The sequence below is a fragment of the Astyanax mexicanus genome, chromosome 12 (assembly GCF_023375975.1).
Source record: "Astyanax mexicanus isolate ESR-SI-001 chromosome 12, AstMex3_surface, whole genome shotgun sequence".
In the NCBI taxonomy this organism is placed as follows: Eukaryota; Metazoa; Chordata; class Actinopteri; order Characiformes; family Acestrorhamphidae; genus Astyanax; species Astyanax mexicanus.
Genome location: NC_064419.1, coordinates 37,227,253 through 37,248,900, shown reverse-complemented (window position 1 = coordinate 37,248,900; position 21,648 = coordinate 37,227,253). Strand labels below are relative to the sequence as shown.

The 21,648-nt window shown below is 39.0% G+C and overlaps 3 protein-coding genes across 3 annotated transcripts; all 3 read right to left on the bottom strand.

The window, feature by feature from the left end:
- Nucleotides 1-388: 388 nt before the first annotated feature.
- fem1c (fem-1 homolog c) lies at nucleotides 389-7,116 on the bottom strand. Its single transcript, XM_007260788.4, has 3 exons — nucleotides 6,654-7,116; nucleotides 3,129-3,691; nucleotides 389-2,819 (listed from the first exon to the last, which is right to left on the bottom strand). The coding sequence occupies exons 2-3, from the start codon at nucleotides 3,670-3,672 to the stop codon at nucleotides 1,510-1,512; spliced, it is 1,854 nt and encodes a 617-aa protein (XP_007260850.1). The 5' UTR covers nucleotides 3,673-3,691; nucleotides 6,654-7,116; the 3' UTR covers nucleotides 389-1,509.
- A 2,801-nt stretch (nucleotides 7,117-9,917) lies between these two features.
- Nucleotides 9,918-11,990, bottom strand: LOC103047443 (cation channel sperm-associated protein 3). Its single transcript, XM_007260806.4, has one exon. The coding sequence runs from the start codon at nucleotides 11,259-11,261 to the stop codon at nucleotides 10,206-10,208; it is 1,056 nt and encodes a 351-aa protein (XP_007260868.2). The 5' UTR covers nucleotides 11,262-11,990; the 3' UTR covers nucleotides 9,918-10,205.
- A 1,046-nt stretch (nucleotides 11,991-13,036) lies between these two features.
- Nucleotides 13,037-20,029, bottom strand: tmed7 (transmembrane p24 trafficking protein 7). The gene is made up of 4 exons (XM_007260786.4): nucleotides 19,955-20,029; nucleotides 18,409-18,626; nucleotides 15,532-15,777; nucleotides 13,037-15,085 (listed from the first exon to the last, which is right to left on the bottom strand). Exons 2-4 carry the CDS (start codon nucleotides 18,565-18,567, stop codon nucleotides 14,849-14,851), a joined length of 642 nt encoding a protein of 213 aa, XP_007260848.1. The 5' UTR covers nucleotides 18,568-18,626; nucleotides 19,955-20,029; the 3' UTR covers nucleotides 13,037-14,848.
- Between the last annotated feature and the right edge of the window lie 1,619 nt (nucleotides 20,030-21,648).

The window sequence follows — 21,648 nt, the reverse complement described above, 5'->3', positions numbered from 1 at the left end:
TGGGACACCAACTAAAAATATTATATAACTCAGAATCAAATAGATAAGTTATATATTTAAAAAAATAAAAAAATAAAAAAATAAAAAAACACCACACACACACACACGCACACACTAGAATCTACAAGGAAATAAAATATCACATCACACTCAAGGACAATAGGTGTTCCCGCTCTTAACTGTTGTAATGCAAACGTAATGTACCCACCCAATCATGACTCAGCCACGTGCGTTCAATGACTGCGCAAATATTTTGTGCTACAAGGAAATAAGTGACGAGAGTTTGGAAATTACCAGCTTAAAATAATACAGCAATCATTCAAATCTACAAATCTACAGTGAATGCCTGCTGACGTTCTGGCATGAAACAAGATAATAAGGCTTAAAATGGAAGTGCAACAGAGGTTTATTGTTAAATATGCTCTGAGGACATTGACAAGCCATTGTAAAAGGAATTTTCAAACGCCACTGCAATAAAGTGCAATTTCTCTGGTAGCTAGTAATGTACATTTGTTTCTTTTGCTTGTGAAATGTGCTCTTAAGTATGAAAAGCCCTTATTTTCAAAATGCACAACTGTAGCTGGAGTAAAAACATGTGCAAGAACTTCACTAAAGGTACATCCTCTTCCTACAAAATGTGTCATCAACAGGAGTTAGAAGTCCCAGTAGAGCAGATCTGTGGATGATACCGGCCTTGATTAGACACAGGCACTACAATAACTTAACTACATGCTGTGCATTAAGAAGATGGAACCAACCTTTGTCTCAAATTTATAGCTTGCCTTAAAACCATGAGGCTCAAAGGTCCTCGCAAATGAGCTTTGAAAATGTCCAGGCTTTATCGCTGAAAACTTGATTACTCAAGAAAACCTCAATTGCTTCCTCGCTGCAGATTTACTTACTGAGTTGCATTTCAAGTTAAGGAAGATTGAGGATGAGGGGAAAAAAATGACAGATGTAAATAAAACAGGCAGTTACAAAACAGTGGCACAGTCCAGTAACACAGAACAGTCGCAAGATCATAGGCTGTGCATAGGAGAAATAAAGCACTTATGGTATTCGCAACCATTAACCACATCATAAAGCTTCTTTATGCTTGAAGGGAGTAATGAGTGCATTCCATTCCACTCGACAAAAAATATGCAATGAGAGCATAACCATGAATTTGTAAAAACAGCAGTATTAGAACAGTACTGTGTCCAGATAACAGCAGGAAAATGAAGATCAAACCAGCCAGGTCCCACCACCTTTGCATTGAGGGGGAAAATACAAAGCAGGGGGATCAGGCAGAAATGCAAAAGATGTTGACAAACAGCAAGAAATAAGCATCTGAGGGTTAGAATCTGTTAAAAATATTAGGCATGCCCACAGAATAGAATCAATCTATGATCAACGTCTGTGCTAGACTTCTTATTCTGTACAAACAGCACATGAGGAGCATGGAGGTACTTAAAACGTGTTTTAGACTCCAAGACGTTTTTCACCAAACGCTTCAGTTCCTCTCAGTCATTATCTGTGTAGCAGCACAAAGGCCTCCAGCTTCTCTGGGATATTTCCCCTATATGTGAGATCGTACTTTATAATGGCCCTTGCAGCCAAACACTGTAGTGTGGTGTGATTAATAGGCTGGATCAGGTTCTTGGCCATCTCCTTCTCATCAAGCAAGTCACAGGCAGTCTGTTTGAAGGAGTTGGTGCTGTCAAAGTGCGTTCCGCAGGCAATCAACAGGTTCATGATGTCTGGGTGGTTGTTGGAGGCGGCTACATGCAGAGGACTGTTGTTATCCTCGTCTCGGCAGTTCACATCAGCACCGCACTCCAAAAGAATAGAGGTCACCTGGAAAGAGGGGAACTTACAAACCGGATATCGCCCCACGCATGTAGTATTCCTATCCACGGCAAGGTGCAGGGGGCTGAAACCATTCTTACCACATGGGTGCAACTTGAGGAACTTATAGATGGTTTCTTTCTTGAAGTGATCCTGTTCCACAGTACAGGGAACTTTTTCCAGCAGGCAGATAAGGTGCAGGATGATGGAAAGTGCTTTGCTAAGTTGAGTGGGGTCCGGGCCTGGGTGGGGCTGTTTCATAGCTCTCTCAATCTCCAGCACGCTCTTGCTGAGGATACCCATGAGGTCATCGAAAGAGACGGACGTTCCCAGCAGGCCTTTTGCTCTGTCTTGAAGCATGAAGGAGAAGAGCTCAGCAAATGAGAGCAGGCTGCTCGCTGTCATGGGACTGAGGGGGTCCAAGTTGTTCTGCTGCATGTCCAGAGCATACTTCCATAAGTTGATGCATTTCTCAAAATTCCCTGAATCTGCGTAAACTGCTCCTCTGTAGCGAATGTAGTACGATGTGTCTGGATGTGAGGGGCCGAGGATACGTTCTCTAATAAGAAGAGCCTGCATTCTCATCTCATCGGGATCCGAAATTAAGCTGTCCAGCTCCTCAATGGTACTAACCTCCTTGGCATAATCATACGCCATTATTAATTCCTTAGGTTCTTCTTTTACTAAGATGTTGCTGACGTCGCTGTATCGCATGTCCATGGCTCTTTTCCAGTATTTTAGAGCACCTAGAAGATCCCTCTTTTTGTCAACAAACGTAGCTCCTAGCAACTCCAGCGCATTAATCCGTTCAATTTTGTTTGTCTGAGGGTGCTGCGTGAGGAAATCTACTATGTTAGTGTGCCCAGTCACACTGGCTGAGAGAAGCGGGGTCATTCCGTAACCGTCCTTTTCCATTGTGGCACCATATTTCAGAAGCATTTTCATGATCTCCAAGCTTCCGGATTCAGCACAATCATGTAAGGCGGTGTTACCTACAGAATACAAAGATAAATGAGACGTAAAATGGTAAAGGTAAAATGAGACGTAACCATTCAACACATTCACAACAAAACACAATAATCAGGATTTAATTTTGAAACAAACACAAAGTTCCACTGAGGGAAACCATTACTCCAAAGTCAGTCAGTCAATTCTAAAAAGAAAGGTTAAGGGAGAGAGGGAGAAAATGGAAAGAATTACAGAAAAAAAAAGACTGCAGATTACTTCAGAAGAACCAAAATATTGCACAAGCCAATCTCCTTTATGATTTTAAAAGTATGAAATGTACTCAATCCACTTACCTTTCACACTTTTCCTGTTAACATCAGCGCCTTTTTCCAGCAGATACTGAGCAATCTCCTTGTGGCCTTTATAACAGGAAATCATCAAGCATGTATGGCCGTGTCGATTGGCCACCTCCAAATTCGCTTTGTGCTCCACCAAGTACCTGACAATATCGAGATGGCCATCAAAGCAGGCGGCTCTGAGAGGGGTAGAGTTTGTAAGTGTAGTATTGTTCACAGAGGCACCGTGTCCCAGCAAAGACTGCACAACTTTCAAATGTCCAGCCGCTGAAGCGGCCCACAGCGGAGGAGCTCCTTCAATCGTCTCGCCATCAAAATTGACAGAGCCTCCCACCTCAACAGGTGCACAGCAGCATTCCAGAAGGTATTCGACCAAATCAAGGTGCCCATACCGAGAAGCCATCAGCAGTGGTGTAGCTCCATTGGTCTTTTCAGCCATCAGCTTCGTAACCTCACGGTCAGTTTTATTCTCCAAAAGCTTCTGCAATAACTTGAGCTTGCCATCTCTGGCTGCATTGAACACTGCTGTTTTTAAATCCATTGCATTTGGTTGCTGCTTCCTAAATAAAAAAAAATAAAATAATCACAGTGAGAAAAAAAAAAAAACAATGACCCAGCTTGGCACTCCTCTAAACAAACATCAACAGGTCTATTCAGCCATAATAAATTATTTAAAAGAAAGGAGTTTTTTTTTCCAGCTACATGAATGCCATGGGAAGAGCTTGTCAGCTGACTTGTTTGGCAAATCAGTTTAGCCTAAAATGACGCCACTGACACCTTTTATCAGTGGAATTCAAGACCTATGTAATGCAAATTTTATTGGTAGAATCTCCCAATTACCAGTAGAAATATCAGATTTACAGATAAATATAAAGCCATTCCGACAAGCTTTATGACAGGATGACATAACCACAAGGTCATAACCTTTAACAAGTTATATGTTACTTTAAATTTACATGGAACCTCATGTCTCATGTAATCTCATCTCATCCCATCTCTTTTTTTACTAGTATAAAGTCCAGTTACAGATATATACAATTACTTTACTCCTAGTAGAAACTGTAAAGTAAAATACAGAAAAAATAATTTTGGATAGCAAAATCTGTAGTCATAGCTATAAATAAAATCACAAATTAAAACCAAACTGGAGGCATGTGTAATGGCAATCTTGGAATCATATTAAAAAGAGATAAAAACTACACATACCTGAAATGCACATTACTAGTGAATTACTAATCATAACTACAACCATATCTTGAAATAGCATGTTTACTAGAATTAATGTACAGATAAGTGAAGAAGTTTCAACTAATCAGTAGGCCGTTAATGATACGTTATCAACTTATCATACAACAAATGTACATGACCTCAATAACATTACAAATGTGCTGGATTTAAAGGGATATCAGTGTTTTGTTAAAATATTATAATGTGCAAAATACAAATACTCTTATTGTGACAGGCCTACTAATCAGACTTACATATATTGTATGTATCAGGAACCACAATTTCTGAAAAAATTGTGTGTATATACCAATAACTGGAGTTTTTGCTGTTAAAATTATATTATTCGTACAATTTAGAAAGTAAAATTCTTGTTTACATTAAAAAATAAATAAATAAATGCTTCACAGTGACTTCACACACAATGTGGACTACAGTAAATAAAGAAAAAAGTGTAGCTTATATTTCACAGCTTATATTTTCTTTAAAAAGGTATAATTACATTTTATGTTATTCTACTATCATTATGTCCATGGCATTTAATGTTCTTCAAATGACAATGATATAGTTTATTGCAATAATTTCTGGGACCATATATCATCCATAATAAATTCTTATAATACAGTGTATGTATCAGGAACTACAATTTCTTCTAGTTAAAAAAAAAGTACGTATATACATGTACAACTGGAGTTTTTGCTGTTAAAAATTATACTATACGTAATATATAGAGTAAAATTCAAGTGAACAATGCTTCACAGTGACTCGATAAAGACAGAAGAAAAAAAGTATAGCCTATATTTCCCACAACATTGATTAATCATATGTATCAGAAACTACAATTTTTTCTAGTTAAAAAAAAGTTATTATATATGCTGGTAATATGACTAGTCAGAATTATTTTATCAATTATTTTACAGCTGCTCTCTGACGCGAGCTAGTAAATAAGTTAGGGCTTAGTCTTAGTATTGGTATCATTGGTGTGATTTTAGGCTAAAACGGCTTAACATAGACTTTAGAAACGGACATAGTTAACAGACTAGTTACATAGCTAATGTAAATTTGTGATCATGTCTGTCGTGGATAATCACGACCTCGGCGTTACTGTAACAGACAGTTAAAGAGCAAGTTAACCAAACAGCAAGCTAACAGCTAGGTGCAAATAGGCTAGCTAACAACATTTGATAGCTAAGCTAACGTTTTTTGGCTACGAAAAGTTTAATTCACACAGGAATTTGGTTTCAAGAAAGCCCTTAACTACAATTTCTAAGTCGGGAACAGCCTGTAGTTAACTAATTCGCTAACACATTGTGACTGGCTAGTCAAGCTCGCAAATTCTGACTAAGCTGCTTAGCTTTAGCCGGGTGTTCTGTCGAGATACGCTACCCTGCGATACGTGCTTCGTAAAGGCACTGCGCATGCGCCGACCTACATTTTTTAATATTATTTTATAATTCCGTTTTTTGAGCATTTAACAACCTGAACTCACTGTTATTACATAAAAAGTTGTAAACGACAATTTCATAATAAAAAAATAATAATAATAATAATAAAGGTATTCAATTCATTTGTCATTTTAGTAATATTTATTTGATATTTCTATTTTATCCTCTGAAAATTAGTAAATTTCTATTTATTTTGTTTAGATAACACATGTACGTGTATTTACTCTTTTGAGCGGTCTATGTATCTTTACAGTCTTTTCACATTTTGTCCTTCTGTATTCAGCTGTAATAATGCATTAATTTCCCCCGAGGGGAATAATAATAAAAGGCTATCTTATCTTATTTTATCTTATCTTAAAAAAAAAAAAGCAGATTCTAATAACTTCTCATTACCTTAACTTTACCCCACAGTGATTTAACTAAAAGCTAGACTACCCAAAAATACTACATAATTTAGACCTCTACTGGGAGCATGCCTTTTTATTGTGCTTCTTTAGTGTTTTGCCTTTTAATAATACAGCTACACTAGGGAAGCACTGTTTGACAAGGCAGCACAACTCGACAGAACACCGGTTAGCTTTAGCACACGCTAGCTGTGGCTGTTTTTGCTTTTAAGGCCAACCCAAAAATAGCAAGCAGTACAGCTAGCTAACACTATTAGCTGTTAGATCAGCTAACAAAATCCAAACCCCGCAGGAATACTTGTTTAAAAGGTTTTAATGTTGTTATTTTTACATAAAACTGTGACTAACAGCTGGGAATTACTGTTAACGCTAGCTACTTCACGATACTAAACATTATAGACTACAGTAAATGGAAAATCTAGAGCTGACTGGCTGTAACGTTAACCTACCTTTTTGTCGTCGGGTCCTAAATCCGCTTCTCGGTTTTCACACCTCCCTCACTGGACTAACGTTACCACAATCATGGCAACACGAAGACGGAGAAATCCACGACCGCCGTCGAAACGCTGTTCATTACCTACATTAAAAGGTGTCGCAGAAGATCATGGAAAAAGAGAGAGAGAAATCCTCCAGCTGGATTCTCGCCACGGCTCTCCACCCCCGCTTCTCCTCCTGCTTCCTGCTGCCAACTGCTCGGCCAGCTGAAGCCTGATCGAGCTCAGCGAGCCCACAGGGCCACAGCGCTTCTCCCCGACTCCGATTATAAACTCCAAACAGTCCAAACTCGCCCTGACGCGACACTTCACTCGGTTATTTAACTCCCGAATTCAGTCAGCTAGGCTAATAACGCTGTGTGTGCTGCCATCTGCGTTCAGCTCCTCTGTTAAAGCGGAGTTCTCTGCCCCGCCCTGTTTAGTGACTGACAGCCGATCCAGCCAATCAGGGAGCGCTCAGTCGGCGCAGTGTCCACGACCTGAACATTAACCCGGGGCTGGGGTAGTCACGACAATTATATTAAGAAGTGTTGTGCTGATTTACTGCTGTAAAAACAGCAATGAAAATGATATAGATAGATATAAAAGAATCACGCAACTGCCTTCCACTTACACACTTCAATAAATATAACCGTCAAATAAAAAGGAATAATATGGACGCGTATTTTCGCCCACTTGAAAGAAAAAAAAAAAATAAGGGTCTTCCCTTATTCCATATTTATGAGATACTAAGAGTCTGGGGGTATTATCTTGTAATTAAGACTTATCATCTCATAATTATTAGTTATCATAATTAGAATCTCATAATTACTAATTAATTAGTATCTCATAATTATGACTTACTATCTCAAAATTATGAATTAGTATCTGATAATAGTAACTTAGCCTCTAATATTTATGTCTTAATATCTTAATTATGACAAAATATCTCAGTTATGACTTACTATGTCTTAATTATGACTTAGTATCTCATAATTCTGACTTACTATCTCCTAATTATGACTTAGTATCTCATTAATTTGACTTGAGTGTCTCATAATAATGACTAAGCATTAAATAAACATTACTTAGTATCTCAATTGTGACTTACTATCTCAATTCTGACTTAGTATCCCATAATTATGACTTACTATCTCAGAATTCTGAATTAGTATCTCATAATTATCTATCTTATAATTATAAGTGGAGGACCCTTATTTTTTCGAAGTGGCGGAAATAAGCTTCCATACAATGTTAAAATTTATGACTCTGTTATTTATCTTTAAAGGGTCCCAATAATAGAACAAAATGCATAACTGTATAGAGTACCACTCAAAAGTTCAGTTGGGGTTGGATCTTTGCCTGCCGGGAGACGGGCAGTGGTGGGTCTTCGTGACGTCACCAGCCAGCCACTTTTTCATCGACCCGGCAGTGTCAGGCACGTAAAATGGATCTTTTTTTTTATTATATTTATAGCACCTCAGAGTACATAGAAATCAGTTCCTCTGAAAAAAAAAATGAAGGTTTTGATGTCACTGATGTCACAAGTTATGTTCCTAACAGAACTGGATTATCCAGAGATGACAGGGTGGGTAGGGAAATCTTAGATGATTTATGCATTTACTGTGTGATTGGACTGGGAAAATAATCAGTAATGTATTAATATATTAATAATAACATTAGTATAATAACATTAAGCCCTGAATATTAAGTATGCAAGCATCTGTCTTGAAATGCACGGCACTGGCAATAAGCAGCAATAGTGAATCTGCATTGCTGTAAAACCCTAATGAAGAATCACTCAGAGAGATCTCTCTCTTAAGTCTTACCTGCTCTTCTACCTGCTTCTCCCCCAGCTTTACTTTAACATACTCCACAGCGCCCCCCTCAGACAGCAGAACAAAACATAGTAATAGAAAGAAGGCACAACCATGACTTTATTATGAAAGTGTGTCACCTAGTGGATAGTGCGTTTAGTCAATGAAATATGTGGAATACATTAGCAGAATACTGTTTTCCCCACACACTAAGAAAAATAAGTACAGATTTGCACCTAAAAGAGTACAAAGCTTGTCGCTGGGGCTGTACCTTATATTGAGGTACAAAAAAGTACCTTTCAGTGAAAGTCCTTTTTTGTACCCTTGTTTTTTGTGCCAGTAAAATATATATTGTTTATTAGTACAGTGATACAGAATACTGAATGTACCCTTTGGCTGGTTAAATGGTACAAATTTGTACTTATTGCTGTTAGGAATGACTTTGTACTTCAGAGGGAACAAATCTGACCCTGTAAAGACCAATATTGTACCTTTGAGGGTACAATTATGAAGAGTGTACCTTTGAGTACAAAAAAGTACTCATATCGTACCTCTGTTTTTTAGAGTGCATGATTTACCCAATTAAATCGTGTCTGGTTTGGCTATTTAAACTGAACATTGATATAAATTGTATTATTTTGTGATTTACAACCAGAAACCCCTTTTCATCTAATCTGATCTGTGACCATAGTTTAAATAGCAAAATATTCGTAGCTTTATTCAAGATTTGTAGCTTGATTGAATACATACAATTAAAAAAAAACTAGTAACAGTATGAGTAATATTAGAGGCAGTACGAAAAAAAATTAAGTAATTAGAGTACAATTATAGTTTAAAAAAGAAATGCATTACTTGCAACATTACATTTTATAGGAGCAGTTTCCGTTCTGTTAACATTCTCTGTTAGCTTGGAGGGGGATGGAGGATGCTATGGCCCTAAAATAATATCACATTATTTCAGGTATTTTTAAATATTAAAGTTTTATATAGTATAAATTAATCATTTAGCAAAAAGAAAGCAACTCTAAATCTTTGTCGATTCTGAAAACAACAGTAACTTACCAAAACTGATTTTGCATAAAACGATAAAAACGCAACAATATAAATAACATAACATAAAAATAGTGTAATGTAGAAAAAAAATCTTCCAAAATACTAACATAGTATATTTAGTGCATGGAAATTAACTGTAAAAACATAATACAAGTTTTTTCTTTTGTCTTTATATGAATGTGTGGGTTTATATGACAAGTAATCAACAAGAAACTGAAAATAATTAGACTATGTTGTTTTAAAATAGTACATTGAGATTACATTGATTGTAATCAACCTGTAATGGAACACAATACAATACATAACCTTCCCAATACAGTGATATATTCAGTAGTAATATTGGTAGTAGAAGTAATGACAGCAGAAGCATTTGTAGTATTAGTAATATGTTTTTTATTATGAACATTAATGATAGTAAGAATAGTAGTAAAAAAATACTTTTTAAAACCCCCTGTGAGTGACAGTGGCAAGGAAAAACTCCCTCAGAGCTGGAGGAGGAAGAAACCTTGGGAGGAACCAAGACTCATCAGGGGGGACCCATCCTCCTCTGGTCAGACAACTTACAAATCAATACAAAAGAGTCACTATACACTATATGATCTAAATTTTCAGAGGTGGTTGAAATGCGGTTGCAGGTCATTGCACTGCTGTCTCATGTCTAATTATGTTGTTTTCTTTTAAGAAATTTCATAGCTGTAAAGCCTACAGCGCCTACAGCTCGTACTTCACGGAAGCGCTTCAAATGTCTCTTCTCCTGCAGTTCCATCTCCAGCAGCTCTTGCTGGATACGAAGAGTTTGATCAGAGAGCTGCTTCAGCTTCTTCATTTCCTCTTTCTGCCTCTTTACGCTGGTCTCATGTAAATCTATCCATGTCAGAGTAGTGCAGAGCTCCGTGGGTTCTATGAATTCATCCTCACACTGTTCATACTTCAGTCTCAGCTGGTGAAAATACTTCGCCGACGTCTGAAGCTGCAGTTCTTCTTCCTCCTGCTCTTTTATCTTTCTCTTGCGTTTTGCCTCTTCCTTCTTCTCGATTTTCATGTGTTTGGATGCTTCCATGACCAAACCCAGGAACATGTTGAGGAATATGAAGTTGCCTATTATGATGGCTATGAAGAAGAAGGCTTGGTGGTGGACAGATCCAAACCCAGTCAGCCTGGTGTTATGATCCACCCAGCCTGATATTGTGAAAACGCTCAAGGTGGAGATCAATGCTGCACGCAGGTTCCCCCAGTTTTCGGGGTCTATGTGTCTGAAATACTCCACTCCAGCGATGGCGAAAACAAACAAGATGAAAAAGAGCATGATAATGACGTACGCAGCTGCCTTCACACCTTGACGCAGAATGAGCACCAGGTACTGAAGACCAGGGATGTAGAAGACGACCCTGAGGATTCGGAGGGCCCGGAAGATCCTGAAGAGCCAGTATGAGCTATCTGCCCTGGCTATGACTGACAGCAACAGCAGGACAGTGTTGCAGATATTTTGTGCACTGAATCGGTGCGCTTTCACGATTACCCTCGCTGTGCATTCCACGCAGAAGAGGACCATGCAGAAGATATCCAGCCCCTCCAGCAACGAGGAGAAGGAACTCCTAAGTCTGGGGTCTGTTTCCACACCCATTACCACAGCGTCCAGAAGAATCCCCAGGACCACCAGGGTCTTCAGAAAGTGGGCGACTTTACTCACGCTGTAGCGTGGGATCACATTCATGTCGAAGGTGGAGCTGACATGTCTGTGCTGATTCAGCCTCTACACAGGCCTGTTATAGCCACGATGACGTCATCACCCGCAGCGTTCTATTCAGTGACGTTCTAGAACACCGTCTCTACTCAGCCCTGTTTGTGTTCGAAAAGCCCCATAATAATCAATGTAGCCTGTCGCACTGACGGCACATACAGCTTTATTTATTTGTTTGTTCATTTATTTAGTTATGTATTAATAAAAATGGATTTAGTTTGGTAACTAATTCAAATTAGGGCTAATTAAGGCTTGAGGTCTTGTTCTGCTCAGTAAAGCCTAAATTAAAAGCCCTTTCCGGATGAAATTAGTTTATCAGGGGGATGTCTGTAAAAAAATATTACACACTTCTACTCCTGAATTAAAAAACAGGAGGAGCCGTGAGTTTTTCCGAGTTTCTCGGTCACGTGGCATCGCGTTAGTAGCTCTTTCCACTCGCTGTTGTGTTTACGTGGATCTCCATGACAACGCGCGCCCAAAGTGTAATAGGCCTCTAAAGTTGTAGGTCATTCTGTAGTCCTCGTAGGTCTTCCGTGTTGTTTAAGAGTCGTAATGAGAACAATGCTACCGTTAAGCTAATGCTACAGCGAACTGAACTGAGGTCCCAGCGCAGCTGCAGAGATTGAGACTGGGGACACTTTTCGGCGCAACACCAGCGTATGTTTACAGCATATTATTAGCTGATACCAACTAATGAACTAACCGCCCTCACTGATGAGAGCTGAGCGTGTTACATCAGGATTTATACACTAGTTAGTTACACAATTTGATTGGTTGAGAATTGTTTTAATCGCGCTGATATTTGTGACAACAGCAGGGCCTTCTCATACTAAATCTGTATCACTCCGAGGACGCGTTGCCGAGCAACGGCATATACACACCAGAGCCATAGAGTGTATCTATGTATGTATGTATGTATGTATGTATGTATCTATGTATGTATGTATGTATCTATGTGTGTATCTATGGCTCTGATACACACAATACTTATTTGAATCATCACCTCCACAAGCACCAGCAGTAGCATTAGCTTAGCACAGGCTAGCGCCCAGCCAAGGCACGCTCACCCGCAGCGCTGGCTCGTCTTTTGTGGAAAAAAAGAGAAAGAAAACCCACCAGTCACCTCGGCCGCGGTCTAATAGGCTGAGCGGCTGAACCAACCAGGCCAAGCTAAGCTAAGCTAATGCTAAGCTTAAGCAAGCTATGCTAATCTAACCACAGTGCAGCCGGCTAGCTAACCAACAACACTCAGCAAACAGGCAGAGCCCAGGCAAGGCCCACTGTTTAAAATACAGAGTCAGTAACAGAACCTACACCCTTCAAAACATCACTGGGCAATTACACCATTTATATATTCACTCACACACACACGTGTAAAAAAGTTGTCATTGAAAATCCATTTAAACTTAATTAATTTACAATATGTTTCCCCTTTCATCAGAGAAAAAAGAGACAGTAATGCAACTGTTTAAACAGACTATGATGAACTGTGACTACAATGATTTTTAGTCAGTATTTGGCCTACTGTTCTGAAGTAAAAACAGGACAAATTTTACACTGTTTATTATCAAACACACAGGTGTTTATATACTGACCACATCAAATTGTATTCTAACACAATGCATCACGACATTACAGTCACACTGCAAAGTTTTTTTTTTACATCAGGTATTGGTAAGGTAGATGCTTGCTAATCTTTTTGTGAACTTAAGAAAAGTCATTAAAAGAAGACCAGTCAGAGACGGTAATGTGGATCTCAGATTTATTCATTCTGTACACTAGAAATCACACACTGTAAAACCACAGAGTGGCTAGTGATGTATAGAAGCATACAAGAGGTCTTGTTTATCAGCTTGAAATTCACAGAAATAAACCAGTGTACAATGAATCTGTGAGGAAAATATATGTTAAGAACTGGAACACGCTTCAGTGAAGCAGTTTCATGAATAACAACTGTGAACATAAACTTCTAGACAATGATCAATATGTATTTTATGTACCACTTAACCCATACTTAGCCAAATCATGTCACCTAAACCAGAGTTTACAATTGTGGCTAACAGTTTTAACTATATATTTTTCATCACAAGTTGTAGATATTAGTCACCAATAAAACAAACAAATTTTTTGACAATCAGATCAATATACATTTTAATTTTTGTTGGATAATGGCCTTTGGACTGATAATGGCCACCAAGAAATTGACAGATCTCTTCAGAGTGAAGGTGTCTCTGCTGCAGTACTAAGGCTTCCTTACATTCATGCATATGGGCTGTAGTGTGTGAAACATTCTGTCTGCAGCTTTTAAAATGACTCATAGGACAAAAAAAACTTCTGGTCACCGAAAGATTATCCTTTGCTTAATGAAATGTCCTTTTTTTCTTTTTTTTTTACACATGAAATCTTATTCCCCCCCCCCCCCCCTCCCCCATGACCCTATTCATAAAAATATCCAGTGCTTCTGACATCACATAATTTTGTGTACTGTTATGTAAAAAAAGCAGTCTGTAGATCCCAAGTAGAACCACCCTTATGCTGGCGTTCATCTGATGTACCTTATTTATGTTTTCAAGAACACCCGAATGCTGAAAGCAAGTTGTGTTTAATTAGAGCTGCAGGTGAACTCCGCCTGAACGCGGTTCTCTAGGTAGAGGGCCTGAGATACTGTTTTTATGTGTCTGCAATCATATAAGAGACTGAAAAGAAAAGTAGTTTTGTGCCAAAATGTAGCTTAATATTAAACATTTTGGAGTGTTGTTGCATAATCAACAATTGCCTGCATTTGGCCAAAACTAACACCACACACAAAGAAGTACGGTAAGAAAATGAGTCATAATGAAGAGAATCTCATGTTTTATGACTAATACAAAACTAAAATGATTTTGCTTTCTAAAAATGCCTGGTTTCTATATTTTGCTTTGAAAAGTTTAAGCCAACCTAGACCACAAATGTATTTCAAGAATGTAACAGCTGAGCACAAACTAGCAGTTGACAACAGAAAATAGTATATGTGCCTACACCACTACACGAAGATAACGTGGGATTTGATTTAACACAGCAAAAGCTAAACATTAGAAGACATGAGAAGCAACACTTAATAATAAAAAAACAATGCAAATTACCTTCTTTTCATGGAACTAAAAGTCCCGAAATCCTTCACTCTGACTATAAACTATCTTTTTATTCCAACATGTTTAACACTGTCAGCACCATCAGCAGTTTTCAATATTTGAAAAGCTAAGTGTGTGTTAAGTAGATTCATTTTCCAATTACCCAATGAACAGAATTAACCTTTAATGTTTGCTTACAGTGTAAAAATGAAACACACACTCACATAATAAATTAAGACGTTTACTTTTTAACATTGAAAATATCACTTGCCGGATATGAAACCTAAATCCATAAGCAGGGCTAAAAGATGCGAGGCCAAACAATAACATCTTTAAATAATCTTACAGAGTACGGAGTTCTAAAATAGAGAATGAACCATGACATCTGTGGCTGTCTTTAGTCCCATGTGTGTAAAGAGAGTGACTGAAATCAGTGGTGACCTAGGGGCGTTAGGATCCCACGCGAGTTGTGGTGGTTTTCTTGTCTGAAAAGAAGCTCCTCAGCAGAACGACTTGGCTAATACTGACCACCAGCAGGATGAATGCCTCGCCAATGGACCAGAAAGCTACTCTGGTGTTGAGGTCCTCTGCTCTGCTGCGGCCCTGAGCCTCCCTCAGACGGAAGTGCGTCTGATAATCAATCACAGACTTCAGGGCCTCGTGGATGGAGACACATGCTGATTCCATCTGGAACAGAAATTGGAAGGATTATTATTTTTTTTTTAGCAAACTACACAGAAAAGAACCATTAAATACACAAATATGTTAAATCAACAGTGCTACTGCTACTGTTGTTGGTATATTTAAACTTAAAAAGAAAAAGATAAGGATTCTAACTAATTTTCTGAATAAGTACTTTGTAATGAGGACTGTTCCCAATGATTTAGTATTTCAAATACACCAATTTCACCAATTCTAAATCAATCTTAATTAGGCACAGCAATGTCTTCACAAAATTTCCAACTCTGTGTCCTTGTACACACATATCCTTTGGCTTTATATTTTCAAGTTCCTGCAATAAAATCCAATGAACTGATTTCAGCTTTTGAATTTTGCCACAGTGAGTGGTTAGAAGAGCACTCAAATACTTAATAACATCCTCTGGACTACTGTAAGATTTGTAGAACACATACCTGAGTGAGTGCAGTCACTCTGTTTTCATTGGGGAAGAGAGGAGGGTCTTCACCAACTTGAAAGTCAAAGTATACAGTCTTGTGGGTAAAGGTGGAGAACTCATTACTGAAGCAGAACTTGTAGGTGCCATTTTTGGCAGCTGTGAAAGTAAAGCTGTCATACTGCTTCTTCATCTCTTTGTAGAGAACAGTTCCATCTGGATCCTCCAGACGACAGTCAACATCATAATGACCCCCTGTCACAACCTACACACACACACAAAAAAAAAAAAAAGCATTATCAGTTTTAACGAGAAAAAATAGAGTTGGGCAATATAACCAAAAAAATAAAAAAATAAAAAAAATAAACCACATATCAATGATAAAGTATCAGTATTTGTTTGTAACAACACAAAGATAGCATAATGCATGCTTAAATAATAACTATCTAACATAATACAACTGCAATTGTGGTGTTTCAATCAACATACTGAACTGGATTTTGTTATTTAAGATGGTATCGGTTGCACAAGGCTGCATTTTATTGCGCATCACCCACCCAGAAACCAAACCAACCATATTTCAACAAAATTACACATGCACACTCTTTTTGGTAACCTGAATAACAGTCACAATATTACAAAGTAGTCATTTCTGAATTATTTTGTATGAAATAGTTTTAAACATATTTACAATATATTCATTAGTCCTGAGAGAAATATATTAATGAACACTAAATATTAAATCATATATATTATAATAAGGCAAATAACAGCAAAAACAAATGTTATCTGCCTTATGTGGCAATTGTAAGTCCCGCAATGTGACTATTGTGCGTATGCACATTGCGATGACTTGGCTGAAACAATATAATATACAATATAATGACGACAAAAAACAAAACAAAAACAAAAGTAAAGCTTAAAATGGATTTCAGTAGGGGTGGGAATCGATTACTATCTCACGATTCGATTCGATTCCGATTTTGGGGGCCACGATTCGATTCAAAATCGATTTTTGATTCAAAACGATTTGAATTATAAATATTTCTGCTTCTGGCTTATGAATCGTATTGAAAAAAAAACCTCCATAATATACACTGGTCCTGGAGCAAGTAATGTGTTACAAAAACAATAAAATGTGCAGGAATGTGGGTCCTCAGTGACAGAGGAATCACTGGGATATCACAATGACGTTAATGAACAATAAATACATACATAAATAACACTGCTTTATTACCAGGCTACTAGCGGTGGTGTGTAGGTGACGCTGCTGGGCTGATGTGATGATAGCAGTGGAGCGCTAAAGTTCAGGAGCAGCTGCTGATTAACTAGTTAATTTAAGGTGGTTGTATTTCTTCAGAAAGGGGGCAGGAGGTGGAGAAATTAATTCATATTGTCCATTCCTTAATTCCTCTGTGATGAGGAGCTGAAATTAGCTCTGATTAGCTTATTGTTATTTTTCCGTTCCGCCTTAAATGCTGCAGCCCGCTGCCACCTGTAGCGTTATTTAAGGTGGAACTGGAAAGTTAGCTAGTTAGCTAGCTAACAGTTACTGAAACTAACTACTAGCGATCTTTTTTATGCTTGTTATGAAGCATTCTGCCATAAAACATTGAAACTACACGTTAATCTAAGGTAATATAGTGCTTGTTCTGCCATCTTACCGGTGATTCTCAAACACCTACGCTCTGTGTGTGTCTGGAAGATCTCCAAAGGGACAAGCGCTATCCCCAGGGTTGCCAGGTCCAACAAAAATACCCAGCCCAAAATCAGTCTAAAACCCGCCCCTCAGAATCGATTTTGGGACATTTTAAATCGATTCTGAATCGTAGTAAATGAGAATCAAGATTCTTATGTGAATCGATTTTTTGGCACACCTCTAGATTTCAGATATAAATAATTTGATACAACCATTAGGATTTTAATAAATCTGGTAAAAATTTGTTTTAATATTGCAGAACAACAAAATATCTTTATCCAGTATCGTGCAGTCCTATTTTAGGGTGTGTGTACTATGGACTCCACTGCATGGCAGGCTTCAGCTGGAGGGATATAAAGTCCACAGACTTGTTCTGTGGATGTGCTGACAGTTTGTCACGCCCTGATCTCACTGAAGCAGTTACTGTTACAGTAACAATCTATTAGCTGTCACTGCTGCAGAGGAGGGAGCCACTAACCCATAAGATCCCAGAGACATTTCTGTATACAGATACAAATGTAAAACATTTAAATAGATAATTTCATAGTTTATTGGCTGGAACAGACCTGTAAATACAGAAAATGCAGTTTTAGAAGGAGCAACGAGTTTAAGCTCTTAGAATGTTTATTATGTGTCACTTAGGGACGAGAGGTTAATTGAATTACTATTTTAATGTGATTTTCGAAATGGATTGTATTTGTGCTTGGATTGAGTAAATAGACATTTGCTTTGGTCACTTTTATGTGGCAGTGATTTTCATATTTTACACTTTTCCTTTACTGAAACACAAGGAGGTCATGTTTGTGTCACACTACAGAACAAATAAGGCAAAGTAATGCAAAGCTTATTTTTACTAATTCTTTGGTTTAAAACACTTTTTATCATCATGTTTAGTGATATAGTTAATTTGATGTATTTTTACATGAATTTTATATTAGAATAGCTGTGTCTACTTTTGTGTGCATTACAGACAGAAAACAGCATTTTTATGTTTTTCCATCACTAAAATATAAACATAATTCAGGTCTGAAAGGGTTAAAGGGTCTGTGAGATATACGCCTGGACATCCTGCAGCAGCTATAGGATAGCTAGCCTCTGAACAAACACTCCTAACAAGAGACACGTCTCCTTATGGGCTCATTAGAAAGAGGTAAAACGGGTCTGACCGCTTGTCAGGCCCCTCACGACTCCACTTACCTGAAACTCGAGGGTGCACTTCGTCCCTATTGTAATGTCCTCGTAGAAACACTGCTTGGCGTTGTCTGGAAGCTCGAAGGTGAGCTCGGAGCCCCAGACCCAGCCGCACAGCAGCACCTGCAGCAGCAGCCGCCCAGTCCAGCCCCGCAACCGCTCCATCTCAGACAACTCACCGCACAGCGAGGATCAGCAGCAGCAGCAGCTCTACAAATATACAACTGAGGAATAACACAGGAAATCACAGTTAAACACATGTTACACACTATCAAAATTATCCAGCTTATAATGTTTACTACTGACTCCAGGTTGAGTAAATCCTGTGCTAGATGGTTTAGTAAAATAGCAGCTAACCAAGCTAGGCTAGCTAACGTTAGCTAAGCTAACTTATCCGGTGTCCTATCGAGTTGTGCTACCTTGCCATATCGTGCTACCCTATTGTATATTTAAACGTAAGAATAAAAAAAGGTACCCTGTTAGAAATATGCCTCCTAACAAAATATTTAGATAATCTAGCTAACCAATTCACTGTAAATGAGACGTGATTAGATAAAGAAATATATTTATATTTTTAATTGCGTACTATTGTTGCTGTTTTTTTTATAGGACAGGATTTTTGTCAATTGTCTTTCTGACGTTACACCTCTAAATCTTGAGGATTTTTTAAATCAAGCATTACATAAAAAGCGTTCATGTTTGATAATTACTTAAAAGTATAACTGTTACTGTAATAGAAAAAAAAATGTTTAAACAAAATCTGCTAATATCAAAATATAATTAATTAAATAATAAAATTGGCACTTTCCTAAACTTCATTTTAAAATCAATATTTTCCTCAATACAAATCAAACTGTTACTAATCTGGAATTATTAAGTGAAACAAAAAATAAAAATGAATACCCTTTCAGAAATATGCCTCCAACAGAATATTTGGATAATATAACTAACTCAATGTATTAAAAAGTTAACGCAGTGAGACGTGATTAGATTAGAACAAATATATTTTGTTTTTTTTAACTGCTTATTATTATTATTGTTGCTATTTTTTGTTATCATTATTATTTGCTATTTAAACTTTTGCACCAAACAAACAAAGAATGACAGTGAGTTCAGGTTTATAACACACAAGATAAATAAACAAATATAAACTGAAAAATCATAAAAACCTAGAGAATATCACAAAGAAAAAAAATGTAGGTCGGCGCAGGCGCACTGGTGGTAAGAAGCATATATCGATGGGTCGCACAACTCGACAGAACACCCGGCCTTAGCAACACACAGCTAGCGTTAGCCGCCTAGCTAAAACTACCATTAGCATTAGCACTAGCGCTAGCTCATCTAGCATCAGCATTAGCATCCCCATAATGAACGAAGGGAAAAGCAGAGCTCTGCGGTAACGCGAGGCCGCCGCGTCAAGCAGCTCTCTCTCTTTCTCTCACACATACACTGTACTCTTTACTACAGCCCGTCCGCTATAATCACACAACCGCGCTATCAAAAATTTACAAAATAAACACAGAAACAGCACCAGCAGCCCAGATTCACTCACCCCAACTCCTACCACTACCCGGATGAAGGAAGCGCACCGGCGGCGATGACCTAGCACGCACAGACGTAATGACGCTGCCACGTAGGTCTTTGATATGCTAATCAAGTCATGTATGTTTAAGATTTATGATTCAAAGTAGCTTTATTGGCATTACTGTAATGATAACAACATTATTAATATTATCAAAATCATTAAAATAAACACTGCTTTATATTAAATTAAATGATGTGGGGTAAATGTGGGGACACTTTTCCTCCCAGGATCCACAGAGCATGTGGAGGGGCATCAAGTGCATCACGGACTACAAATCTAACGTTGCACAAAGCTCCAAAGACCCATCCCTGCCTGAGGCTCTCAACACGTTCTACGCCCGCTTTGAGAACCCTGACACACCCCCCAGCACCAGACTCCCACACTCACCAGGAGAGGAGCCCCTGAGCTTGACACCAGCAGAAGTAAGGAGGACGCTGAGGAGGATTAACCCCCGGAAAGCTGCCGGCCCGGACAACATCCCCGGACAGGTGCTAAAAGACTGCGCAGACCAGCTCTCGGACATCCTGGCCGTCATTTTCAACGCGTCCCTCATCCAGGCAGCTGTCCCCACTTGCCTGAAGACCGCCACCATCATCCCGGTCCCCAAGAGCTCCACAGTGACAGGTCTGAATGACTACCGGCCAGTAGCCCTCACTCCGATAGTCACAAAGTGCTTTGAAAGACTGGTTCAGACCCACATCAAAGCCACCATCAACATCACCGTGGATCCACACCAGTATGCATACAGGAAGAACCGATCCACAGAGGATGCCATTTCCTTCGTGGTCCACACTGCCCTCACCCACCTGGAGCAGAAGGATTCCTACGTTCGGATGCTCTTTGTGGACTTCACATCTGCTTTCAACACCATGATTCCTCAGACACTGATAACCAAACTCTCCTCACTTGGACTGAGCTCTTCCCTGTGCAACTGGGTCCTAGACTTCCTGACCAACAGGCCGCAGTCTGTGAGGATTCACAACAACTCCTCCCCCTCCATAATCCTCAGCACTGGCTCCCCTCAGGGCTGTGTGCTGAGCCCCCTCCTTTTCACACTGCTCACATATGACTGCTGACCTCTCCATCCAGGCTGTCATATTGTGAAGTTTGCGGACGACACGGCAGTGGTTGGATGCATCACAAACAGAGATGAGTCCAGCTACAGGCAGGAGGTGGAACACCTGGAGGATTGGTGCAGAGAAAACAACCTCTGCATCAATGTAAAAAAGACAAAGGAGATGATTGTGGACTTCAGAAGGGGCAAGCATGCCCACCTCCCCCTGCACATTGGAGGATCTGCGGTGGAAGTGGTTGACAGCTACAGGTACTTGGGTGTGCACCTGACCAGCAACCTCACCTGGAGCAACAACACTTCCACTCTGGTCAGGAAGGCACATCAGCGGCTCTACTTCCTCAGGAGGCTGAGACGAGCTGGACTCGGGAGCGTAGTCCTCACCTCCTTCTACAGATGTGTGGTGGAGAGCGTTGTGTGCTCCAGCATCAATGTGTGGCATGGAAGCTGCTCTGCTGCAGACAGGAAAGCACTGCAGAGGGTGGTGAAGGCTGCACAGAGGATTGTTGGAGTTAGCTTCCCCAGCACCACAGACATTTACACCTCCAGGTGCAGGAAAAGGGCCACCTGCATCAGGAAGGATCCCACC